Here is a 12680-nt window from a genome sequence, read left to right as displayed (position 1 = left end):
GTGGAAAGTTCTTTACGCAGAGGGTGGTGGGCACCTGGAACGCATTGCCAGCGGAGGTGGTAGATGCGGGCACGATGGAGTCTTTTAAGATGTATCTAGACAGATACATGAATGGGCAGGAAGAAAAGAGATACAGAACCTTAGAAAATAGGCGACATGTTTAGAGAGAGGATCTGGATCGGCGCAGGCTTGGAGGGCCGAAGGGCCTGTTCCTGTGCTGTAATTATCTTTGTTCTTTGTTCTCTTTGTTCTAACATCAAAATTCAAAGTTATCCCTCTTTAAATCCCTTAGGAAAACAAGATGAAGTTCTATTCTATATTTCAATAGTGAAAAATAAATCCCATCTCAGAAAATATTTCTGTGCGACTTGTTTGAAATAAAAGTTTGAGAATTCAAACCCATAAAGAAACCCATAAATGAACCCGAGACACTACACGGGTAGTGTCTCCCACCCGCCCTCCTCCTCTAACCAAAAAAAAAGGACTCGGTGGTGTGTAGATAAGGTAAGGCTTTTTCTACTTTGTTTTTTATCGTGTGATTGGTAAAAACTTTTCGTTCCTTTTTCATTTATCTAAGTTTCAGACTAAGTTAAGCTTAAGATTAAAAATGGCAGGAGATCTCAGACCCGTGTTATGCTCCTCTTGCTCAATGTGGGAGCTCAGAGACACGGCTGATGTCCCTGACTCCTTCACGTGCAGGAAGTGTGTCCAGCTGCAGCTCTTGTTAGACCGCATGGCGGCTCTGGAGCTGCGGATGGACTCACTTTGGAGCATCCGCGATGCTGAGGAGGTAGTGGATAGCACGTTTAGCGAATTGGTCACACCGCAGATTAGGATTGCTGAGGGAGAAAGGGAATGGGTGACCAAAAGGCAGAGAAAGAGCAGGAAGGCAGCGCAGGTGTCCCCTGCGGTCATCTCCCTCCACAACAGATATACTGTTTTGGATACTGTTGAGGGAGATGGCTCACCAGGGGAAGGCAGCAGTAGCCAGGTTCATGGCACTGTGGCTGGCTCTGCTGTTCAGAAGGGTGGGAAAAAGAGTGGAAGGGCTATAGTCATAGGGGATTCGATTGTAAGGGGAGTAGATAGGCGGTTCTGTGGTTGAAAACGAGACTCTCGAATGGTATGTTGCCTCCCAGGTGCACAGGTCAGGGATGTCTCAGATCGGCTGCAGAACATTCTGAAGGGGGAGGGTGAACAGCCAGTTGTCGTTGTGCACATAGGCACCAATGATATAGGTAAAAAACGGGATGAGGTCCTACAAGCAGAATTTAGGGAGTTGGGAGCCAAGTTAAAAAGTAGGACCTCAGAGGTAGTAATCTCAGGATTGCTACCAGTGCCACGTGATAGTCAGAGTAGAAATGAAAGAACAGTCAGGATGAATGCGTGGCTTGAGAGATGGTGCAGGAGGGAGGGGTTCAGATTTTTGGGACATTGGGACCGGTTCTGGGGGAGGTGCGACTATTACAAATTGGACGGTCTACACCTGGGCCGGACTGGAACCAATGTCCTTGGGGGTGCTTTTGCTAATGCTGTTGGGGAGGGTTTAAACTAATGTGGCAGGGGGATGGGAACCAAATGAGGAGGTCAGTGGACAGTAAGGAGGTAGTAACTAAAGCCTGTAAGGAACTAGATAATGAAGTCAGCGTGACTAAGGGAAAGAGTAGGCAGGGAGCAGATGATGAAAGCAAAGGGACTGGTGGTCTGAGGTGCATTTGTTTTAATGCAAGAAGTGTAGTAAGTAAGGCAGATGAATTTAGGGCTTGGATTAGTACCTGGGAGTATGATGTTATTGCTATTACTGAGACTTGGTTAAGGGAAGGGCATGATTGGCAACTAAATATCCCAGGATACCGATGCTTCAGGCGGGATAGAGAGGGAGGTAAAAGGGGTGGAGGAAACAAAAACAAGAAATGCTGGATTCACTCAGCAGGTCTGGCAGCATCTGTGGAAAGAGAAGCAGAGTTAACGTTTCGGGTCAGTGACCCTTCTTCGGAACTGTGGAGGGGTGGAGGAGTTGCATTACTGGTCAAAGAGGATATCACAGCTGTGCTGAAGGAAGGCACTATGCAGGACTCGAGCTGTGAGGCAATATGGGCAGAACTCAGAAATAGGAAGGGTGCGGTAACAATGTTGGGGCTGTACTACAGGCCTCCCAACAGTGAGCGTGAGATAGAGGTACAAATATGTAAACAGATTATGGAAAGATGTAGGAGCAACAGGGTGGTGGTGATAGGAGATTTTAATTTTCCCAACATTGACTGGGATTCACTTAGTGTTAGAGGTCTAGATGGAGCAGAATTTGTAAGGAGCATCCAGGAGGGTTTTCTAGAGCAGTATGTAAATAGTCCAACTCGGGAAGGGGCCATACTGGACCTGGTGTTGGGGAATGAGCCCGGCCAGGTGGTTGAAGTTTCAGTCGGGGACTACTTTGGGAATAGTGATCACAATTCTGTAAGTTTTAGAATACTCATGGACAAAGACGAGAGTGGTCCTCAAGGAAGAGTGCTAAATTGGGGGAAGGCCAACTATACCAAAATTCGGCAGGAGCTGGGAAATGTAGATTGGGAGCAGCTGTTTGAAGGTAAATCCACATTTGATATGTGGGAGGCTTTTAAAGAGAGGTTGATTAGTGTGCAGGAGAGACATGTTCCTGTGAAAATGAGGGGTAGAAATGGCAAGATGAGGGAACCATGGATGACAGGTGAAATTGTGAGACTAGCTAAGAGGAAAAAGGAAGCATACATAAGGTCCAGGCGGCTGAAGAAAGACGAAGCTTTGAAAGAATATCGGGATTGTAGGACCAATCTGAAACGAGGAATTAAGAGGGCTAAAAGGGGTCATGAAATATCTTTAGCAAACAGGGTTAAGGAAAATCCCAAAGCCTTTTATTCATATATAAGGAGCAAGAGGGTAACTAGAGAAAGGATTGGCCCACTCAAGGACAAAGGAGGAAAGTTATGCGTGGAGTCAGAGAAAATGGGTGAGATTCTAAACGAGTACTTTGCATCGGTATTCACCGAGGAGAGGGACATGATGGATGTTGAGGTTAGGGACAGATGTTTGATTACTCTCGGTCAAGTCGGCATAAGGAGGGAGGAAGTGTTGGGTATTCTAAAAGGCATTAAGGTGGACAAGTCCCCAGGTCCGGATGGGATCTATCCCAGGTAACTGAGGGAAGCGAGAGAGGAAATAGCTGGGGCCTTAACAGATATCTTTGCAGCATCCTTAAACACGGGTGAGGTCCCGGAGGACTGGAGAATTGCTAATGTTGTCCCCTTGTTTAAGAAGGGTAGCAGGGATAATCCAGGTAATTATAGACCGGTGAGCCTGACGTCAGTGGTAGGGAAGCTGCTGGAGAAGATACTGAGGGATAGGATCTATTCCCATTTGGAAGAAAATGGGCTTATCAGTGATAGGCAACATGGTTTTGTGCAGGGAAGGTCATGTCTTACCAACTTAATAGAATTCTTTGAGGAAGTGACAAAGTTGATTGATGAGGGAAGGGCTGTAGATGTCATATACATGGACTTCAGTAAGGCATTTGATAAGGTTCCCCATGGTAGGCTGATGGAGAAAGTGAAGTCGCATGGGATCCAGGGTGTACTAGCTCGATGGATAAAGAACTGGCTGGGCAACAGGAGACAGAGAGTAGCAGTGGAAGGGAGTTTCTCAAAATGGAGACGTGTGACCAGTGGTGTTCCACAGGGATCCGTGCTGGGACCACTGTTGTTTGTGATATACATAAATGATTTGGAGGAAAGTATAGGTGGTCTGATTAGCAAGTTTGCAGACGACACTAAGATTGGTGGAGTAGCAGATAGTGAAGGGGACTGTCAGAGAATACAGCAGAATATAGATAGATTGGAGAGTTGGGCAGAGAAATGGCAGATGGAGTTCAATCAGGGCAAATGCGAGGTGATGCATTTTGGAAGATCCAATTCAAGAGTGAACTATACAGTAAATGGAAAAGTCCTGGGGAAAATTGATGTACAGAGAGATTTGGGTGTTCAGGTCCATTGTTCCCTGAAGGTGGCAACGCAGGTCAATAGAGTGGTCAAGAAGGCATACGGCATGCTTTCCTTCATCGGATGGGGTATTGAGTACAAGAGTTGGCAGGTCATGTTACAGTTGTTTAGGACTTTGGTTCGGCCACATTTGGAATACTGCGTGCAGTTCTGGTCGCCACATTACCAAAAGGATGTGGATGCTTTGGAGAGGGTGCAGAGGAGGTTCACCAGGATGTTGCCTGGTATGGAGGGCGCTAGCTATGAAGAGAGGTTGAGTAGATTAGGATTATTTTCATTAGAAAGGCGGAGGTTGAGGGGGGACCTGATTGAGGTGTACAAAATCATGAGAGGTATCGACAGGGTGGATAGCAAGAAGCTTTTTCCCAGAGTGGGGGATTCAAATACTAGGGGTCACGAGTTCAAAGTGAGAGGGGAAAAGTTTAGGGGGGATATGCGTGGAAAGTTCTTTACGCAGAGGGTGGTGGGTGCCTGGAACGCGTTGCCAGCGGAGGTGGTAGATGCGAACACGATAACGTCAATGTATCTAGACAGATACATGAATGGGCAGGAAGCAAAGAGATACAGACCCTTAGAAAATAGGCGACATGTTTAGATAGAGGATCTGGATCGGCACAGGCTTGGAGGGCCGAAGGGCCTGTTCCTGTGCTGTAATTTTCTTTGTTCTTTGTTCAAACGGACTCAGAATATAAAGTTGTTGTTGTACACTCACTCAGGCTGTTTTGGGGCTGGCTAATCGTAGGCACAACTCTACTTTCCTGCCCGCTCCCCATATCCCTTGATTCCCTGAGAGACCAAAAATCTGTCTATCCCAGCCTTAAATGCATTCAACAATGGAGCATCCACAACCCTCTGGGTAGAGAATTCCAAAGATTCACAACCCTTTGAGTGAAGTAATCTCTCCTCATTTTACTCACGTTAATCACCATGTCCAGCCCTGTGTCCAGCCCCCTCCCTGACCAATATCCATGCTCAACTATTGTTTAGAGATACAGCACTGAAACAGGCCCTTCGGCCCACCGAGTCTGTGCCGACCATCAACCACCCATTTATACTAATCCTACACTAATCCCATATTCCTACCACATCCTCACCTGTCCCTATATTTCCCGGCCACCTACCTATACTAGAGGCAATTTATAATGGCCAATTTACCTACCAACCTGCAAGTCTTTTGGCTTGTGGGAGGAAACCGGAGCACCCGGAGGAAACCCACGCAGACACAGGGAGAACTTGCAAACTCCACACAGGCAGTACCCAGAATTGAACCCGGGTCGCTGGAGCTGTGAGGCTGCAGTGCTAACCACTGCGCCACTGTGCCGTCCCTAGCCCACTTCCAATCCATGTCCAGCCCCCTTCATGACCCTCCAGCCTGTTCTCCTGCCAAGTGTCTGGCCGGTAATAAGTGCCCTGTGCCTAGTCCCCAGGCCTTGCGCAGTATCAAGCCCATGCCGAGTGTTCGGCCCACATCAAGTGTCTGGGCCCTGCCGAGTGTCCAGACCACATCCAGTGCCCAGTCGATGCCCAGTGCTCAGTGTCCAGTCCCTGCTAAGGGAACTCCATTCCTGGCCTTACCCAACCTGTTGCTCCAATTCAATGCCCAATAACTTGGATTTATATAATTCCTTTAATGTAAGTATGGGCGGCACAGTGGCGCAGTGGTTAGCACCACAGCCTCACAGCTCCAGCAACCCGGGTTTAGTTCTGGGTACTGCCTGTGCGGAGTTTCCAAGTTCTCCCTGTGTCTGCGTGGGTTTCGGCCGGGTGCTCCCGTTTCCTCCCACAGCCAAAGACTTGCAGGTTGATAGGTAAATTGGCCACTATAAATTGCCCCTAGTGTAGGTAGGTGGTAGGAGAACGGTGTGGATGTGGTAGAGAATATGGGGATAATGTAGGATTAGTATAAATGGATGGTTGTTGGTCAGCACAGACTCGGTGGGCCGAAGGGCTTGTTTCAGTGCTGTATCTCTAAATAAATAAATAATAAAACACCTGAAGGTGAGGAAGCTTTTAAAGGCAAGGAGAGATGTAGAAAGTCAGGCAGTTTAGGGAGGAAGTTCCAGAGGATAGGATTTACACAGTGAAATAGTAATGCAGAGTTAGAAAACATTAGGCTGTGGGTTAGGCCGCAGGGTAGGAGTCCAATTGGATAAAATATTGGCTTAAGGAGAGAAAACAGAGTCATAGTGAATTCTTGTTTTTCAGACTGGAGGATGGTGTTCCCTAAGGATCAGTGCTGGGACCACTGCTTTTTTTTGCTTATATATAAATGAGTTGGATCTTGGAATACAGAGTAGAAACTCAAAATTTGCTGACAACACCAAACTTGGAGGTGTGGCAAACAGTGAGGATGATATGAACTGCCTGCAACAGGACATAGATAGGCCAGCAGAATGGACATACAGGTGGCAGATGGAATTTAATACTGACAAGTGTGAGGTGATGCATTTTGGCAGAAGGAATAGGGAGAGGCAATATATACTTAATGGGACAGTTCTAAAGAGTGTGCAGGAACAGAGTGACCTGGGGGTGCATGTGCATCGATCTTTGAAGGTGGCAGGACATATTGAGAGAGTGGTTAGTAAAGCAGATGGGATCTTGGGTTTCATAAATACAGGCATTGAGCACAAAAGCAGGGAAGTTATGCTGAAGCTTTATAAAGCTCTGGTTAGGCCCCAACTGAAATACTGCATCCGGTTCTGGTCACCACACTTTAGGTAGGATGTGAGGGTTCTTGAGAGAGTGCAGAGGAGATTTACTAGAATTGGTCCAGGGATGGGGCATTTTAGTCACAAGGTTAGGTTGGAGAAGCTGGGCTTGTTCTCCTTAAAACAAAGGAGATGGAGAAAGGATTTAACAGACCTGAACAAGATTATGACAGGCTTAGATAAGTTAGACAAGGAAAAACTGTTCCCATTAACTAATGGTACAAGGACTAGGGGACACAGATTGAAGGTCTTGGGCAAGAGATGCAGGGGGAATATGAGGAAGAAATTTTTTACGCAACGGGTGGTAATAGCCTGGAACCTGCTGCCCACAAGGGTGGCAGAAGCAGAGACAATCAATTACTTCAACAGGAAATTGGATGGCCACTTGAAGTAAATAGACTTGCAGAGTGACAGGGATTGAGTGGGGGAATGGGACTGACTGGATAGCTCTGTGGAGAGCCAGCATGGACTTGATGGGCCAAATGGCCTCCTTCTGTGCTGTAAATGACTCTATAAGACTGCTGATGTTGGGTGGGCCAAGGCCATTGGAGGGATTTGTAAATAAGGGCAAGAATTCTGAACTTGTTGCATTGAATGACAGGAAACCATTTCGCTACGTAAAAAGATTGTTCCTTTGCCAATCAGTGTAAATCAGTGTCCTCTGGTTCTCGACCCTTCTGCCAATGGGAACAGTTTCCCTCTATCTACTCTGTCTAGACCCCTTATGATTTTGAACACCTCTACAAAACTCCTCACCTATCTGTGTCACTGGTAAACTTGGATATATGGTTTTCTATCTTATCATCCAAGTTGTTAATACGGTGAATAGTTGAGGACCCAACACAAATCCTTGCTGGATACCATTAATCACATCCCTCCAATTAGAGTACCTATGCATTATCCCTACTCTCTGTCTCCTGCCACTCAGCCAATTTCCTAACCAGGTCAACAATTTGCCTTCAAATCCATGAGCTTTAACTTTAGCTAACAGTCTCTTTTGAGGAACTTTATTAAATGCCTTCTGGAAGTCCATTTAAATAACATCCATAAGCATTCCGCTGTCGAGTATTTTAGTCACCTCCTCAAAAAATTCAAACCAGTTCATTAGGCATGACCTACCCTTTATAAATGCATACCAGCTCTCTCTGATCAGCTGAAAATTTTTAAGGTTTCAGTTACTCCATTCTTAATTTTAGACTCTAGTAAATTACCCGACAATAATAGCGGAGTGACATGTGCAATTTTTCAATCTAAAGGAGCAGTTCCCACATCGAGAGAACCTTGGAAAGTTATATTTAAGACATCTGCAATGGTCTATTCTACTGATATGTTACGGTCTACTCCACCCAAATGCTACAGTCTATACATATATCCAATACACAATAAATGATAGGATACTGAGAAGTATAGAAGAACACAGGGACCTTGAAGTGCATGTCCACAGATCCCTGAAGGTGGCTGGACAGGTAGTCAAGAAGGCATTTGGTATACTTGCCTTTAGTAGCTGAGGCATAGAATATAAGAGCTGGAAGGTTATGCTGGAACTGTATAAAACACTGGCTAGGCCACAGCTGGAGTAATGCAGGCAGTTCTGATCACCACACTATAAAAAAGATGTGATTGCAATAGAGAGGGTACAGAGGAGATTTCTGAGCATGTTGCCTGGATGGAGAATTTTAGTTAGAAGATAAGATTGGATAGGCTAGTGTTGTTTTCTTTGGAACAGAGAAGGCTGAGGGGAGACCTGATTGAAGTGTATAAAATAGAGTGGATAGGAAGGCCCTATTCCCTTTGGTTGAAGGGTCCGTAACCTGGAGGCATAGATTTAGAGTAAAAGGTAGGAAGTTTAGAGGGATTGAAGGGGAGTAGATGCAAAAACTCTCATAACATTTAAAAAGTACTTGGATATGTCCTTGTGCATGAATCGCAGAAGGTTGGTCTGCAGGTACAGCAAGTAATTAGGAAGGCAAATGGAATTTTGTCCTTCATTGCTAAAGGGATTGAGTTTAAAAGCAGAGAGGGTATGTTGCAGCTGTGTAAGGTACTGGTGAGGCCGCACCTGGAGTACTGTGTGCAGTTTTGGTCTCCTTACTTGAGAAAGGATGTACTGGCACTGGAGAGGGTGCAGAGGAGGTTCACTAGGTTGATTCCGGAGTTGAGGGGGTTGGCTTATGAGGAGAGATTGAGTAGATTGGGATTATATTCATTGGAATTCAGAAGAATGAGGGGGATCTTATAGAAACATATAAAATTATGAAGGGAATAGATAAGATACAAGTAGAGAGGATGTTTCCACTGGCAGGTGAAGCTAGGACAAGAGTGCATAGCCTCAAGATTAGAGGGAGCAGATTTAGGACTGAATTAAGAAGGAACTTCTTCACCCAGAAGGTTGTTAATCTATGGAATTCCTTGCCCAGTGAAGTAGTTGGCTTCTTCAGTAAACGTTTTTAAAGCTAAGGTAGATATCTTTTTGAACAATAAAGGAATTAAGGGATACGGTGAGAGCGCGGGTAAGTGGATCTGAGTCCACGAAAAGATCAGCCATGATCTTATTGAATGGCGGAGCAGGCTCGAGGGGCCGGACGGCCTACTCCTGCTCCTAGTTCTTATGATCTAATTGCCATAAGCTACAAGGCTACGGACCAGGAGCCAGAAAGTGAGATTAGGATAGATGGCTCCTTGTCAGCAAGTGCAGACATGATGGGCCGAAAGGCCTCCTTCCATACTGTACATTTCTATTCTATGTCATATCCTATGCTCTGCCCTGCCTGTATGCTATGGTCTACTCTACCTAGCATTCTGATCCTTACAAAGGGAAGAAAGTTTGGTAAGGAAATTATTGTGAACCTTAGGAGGGAGGGTAGATGATGACGACTTTCAGTCATTTCTTCCGCCTGTAGCCCCCCCCCCCCCCCCCCCCGCCTCCCCACTCCACCCACCAACAGTGTGGGCTCACCCCTACACTATCAGACTTCAGCTCCACCTGTCTGGCCCTGCTCACCCATCTTCATATCTGTCTGGCAGTGCCACAGTGAATGATTCATAGAATCATAGAATGGTTACAGCACAGAAAGTAGCCATTCGACCCATCGAGCTTGTGCCAGCTCTCTGCAAGAGTAACCTAGCTAGTCCTACTCCCCGCCATTTCCCTGGAGCCATGCAAATTCTTTCCCTTATCCAATTCCCTCTTGGAAGCCCTAATTGAATCTGCCTCCACCACCCTTTTAGGCAGTGCATTCCAGATCGGAAACACTTGCCACATAAAAATGTTTATCCTCCTGTCGCCATTGGTTCTTTTGCCAATCACTTTAAATCTGTGTCCTGTAGTTCTCGACCTGGTTCAGATTCTCGATGGGGATTGCAAAGATGAAGCAGTTTATTCAATATAGTTGGCTGAGTGTCTGTGAGGGACAGAGAGCTCAGAGGATGTAGCTAGAAAGGAGGAGGACTGGAGGCTGGAAGCATGGTCCCAGGCAGCAAGACTGGGCAGGAAGGCTCCGTCACAGCTTCAAACAAGTCACCATTTCAAGTTATTTAAAATGTTTGATATTTCTATTGTCATTGTTCAGTTACAGGGATACGCTAAGCTAAAAACCATTTAAAACCAGCATCTTGTGTATTTTCACCAATTTAAAATCAAATTTATCCAGTCATGTTTTTGAAACGTTAATTTCTTCAGGATTTATGTAGTGTAGCTCCAGGGAGAGTAAAGGAATGCTGGAATTGTCCAAATCTCCTCCTTAAAAAGGCACATGGCACTGGTTCAAGCAGCTATTATGTGAACCCAAGGCCCAGGCTCCACACTGGGCCCAATGACAGCAGCTCTGTGAGTATTAGTGACATCACTGGGGAATCTTATACTAAAAAAGGAGCCATTCTCCTCACAGCAGAGTCTGTGACTCAGTGACAGCCTGTGATAGCCCAGCAATGGTCAAACATCAGCAAAAATAGCCTGACTTTCATAGAGCAAAGCTGTCAGAGTGACATCACCATGTACCAGGAGCACATTACCTCAGATCATCAAATTATTGTTCCTTTCCTTATCACTATTATAAACAGCATCAAATACATAAGATTCTGCAATCATATTCCATATATCACTGCTCACCACTACAGTCGTGCACTGTGCTTATGCTACAGTTGCATACTACACTCACTGCTATAGTCAGACAATGCTCAAATCTTTCCATAAACTGGAACCAATGTGGGTGGCCTGAACCAGCTACTGACAGTACCCAAAGTAAAACATTACAAAGTGATTGGCCTAACAGAGTGGGTGTGAAAACTGATTTCTCCAAAAGGAAGTAAGTGGAGTTGTGTCTTCCAGAAGCCACTAGCTGTCCAAGCTGTGAGGTGTTTAGAGTGAGAGCTTTAGCAACTAATGCCTGATGTCCATATAAAGTCTGAAATCTCCTGAACTGCATGTTTATACAATTGATGCTGGCAAGAGCTGAGGGGAGGAGGGGGTGGGGGGGGGGGGCGGTGGTGGGGGGGAGTCTGATCACTCCCAGATTTGTTCCCTCTAGTCTCCAAACTTGAGCAGTGAGGTGCAAGGACTTATAAGGCTGTGTTGTGATAATGTAAACTCTGTGAAAGCATTCTGATTTACAGTCTGAACCTCAATTTAGTACCAGTGCCATTATTTCATCTGATTGTAAACTCCTGTCTTCACAAAACACATAGCCGTACTCCAGCTCACAGCGCAGATAGGTTAACTCCTGAATGACCAGTCCCTTGGTCCATGGTTTGTTTGGACAGTGGCCTTTTCCCATTGTCAGGAGTTGAAATGCAGTGTTTTCCCCTCATTTATTTGTCCAAGTCTAATATTCTGTTATTGTATTATTCCATATTTCAGTATTGAATCTTACTATTTCTAACTATTTTTGATACGAACTGCCACATCTTTCTGAACTAAGATACCAATTAAGTATTCCCACAAAAATTTTCATAATCCTTTAGGAAACTGGATTATCAAGAATTTCACTTGAACTGTGAAGCATGAAAGAACTTGCATTTCTATAGCACCTATCACCAGCTCAGGACATCCCAAAGCGCTCTACAGCCAATTAAGTACTTTTGATATGTATTCACTATTGTAATGTGGGAAACACAGCAGCCAATTTGCATAGAGCAAGACCACAAAACAGCAATGTGATGACAGTCATTTAATCCTGTTTTGGTGATAGAGTCATAGAGTTATACAGCAGAGAAACAGGCCCTTCGGCCCACCGTGTCCATGCCGGCCATCAAGCCTATCTATTCTAATCCCATTTTCCAGCACTTGGCCCATAGCCTTGTATGCTATGGCGTTTCAAGTGCTCATCTAAATACTTCTTAAATGTTGTGAGGGTTCCTGCCTCTACCACCCCTTCACGCAGTGTGTTCCAGATTCCAACCACCCTCTGGGTGAAAAGAATTTTCCTCAAATCCCCTCTAAACCTCCTGCCCCTTACCTTAAATCTATGCCCCCTGGTTATGGACACCTTCGCTAAGGGAAAAAGTTTCTTCCTATCTACCCTATCTATGCCCCTCATAATTTTGTATATCTCAATCAGGTCACCCCTCAGCCTTCTCTGCTCTAAGGAAAATAACCCTAGCCTATCCAGTCTCTCTTCATAGCTGAAACGCTCCAGCCCAGGCAACATCCTGGTGAATCTCCTCTGCACCCTCTCCAGTGCAATCACATCCTTCCTATAGTGTGGCGACCAGAACTGTACACAGTACTCCAGCTGTAGCCTAACTAGCATTTTATACAGCTCCATCATAACCTCCCTGCTCTTATTTAGAGATACAGCACTGAAACAGGCCCTTCGGCCCACCGAGTCTGTGCCGACCATCAACCACCCATTTATACTAGTCCTACACTAATCCCATATTCCTACCACATCCCCACCTGTTCCTATATTTCCCTACCACCTACCTATACTAGGGGCAATTTACAATG

At 45.5% G+C, this 12680-nt stretch overlaps 1 protein-coding gene across 2 annotated transcripts in view; it reads left to right on the top strand.

Moving 5' to 3' along the window:
• The window catches only part of cnn1b (calponin 1, basic, smooth muscle, b), a 100219-nt gene that overhangs the window by 37101 nt on the left and 50438 nt on the right, over positions 1-12680 (top strand). For both annotated transcript variants that reach the window (XM_068021384.1, XM_068021381.1), the window contains exon 2: positions 293-504. In XM_068021384.1, coding sequence (XP_067877485.1) covers positions 418-504 — 87 coding nt within the window. In that variant the 5' untranslated portion in view covers positions 293-417. The remainder of the gene's footprint in view (positions 1-292; positions 505-12680) is intronic.

The sequence above is a fragment of the Heterodontus francisci genome, chromosome 43, assembly GCF_036365525.1.
Source record: "Heterodontus francisci isolate sHetFra1 chromosome 43, sHetFra1.hap1, whole genome shotgun sequence".
NCBI lineage: Eukaryota > Metazoa > Chordata > Chondrichthyes > Heterodontiformes > Heterodontidae > Heterodontus > Heterodontus francisci.
Note: the sequence above shows the minus strand (reverse complement) of the source record. Positions and strands in the feature narration are given on the sequence as shown.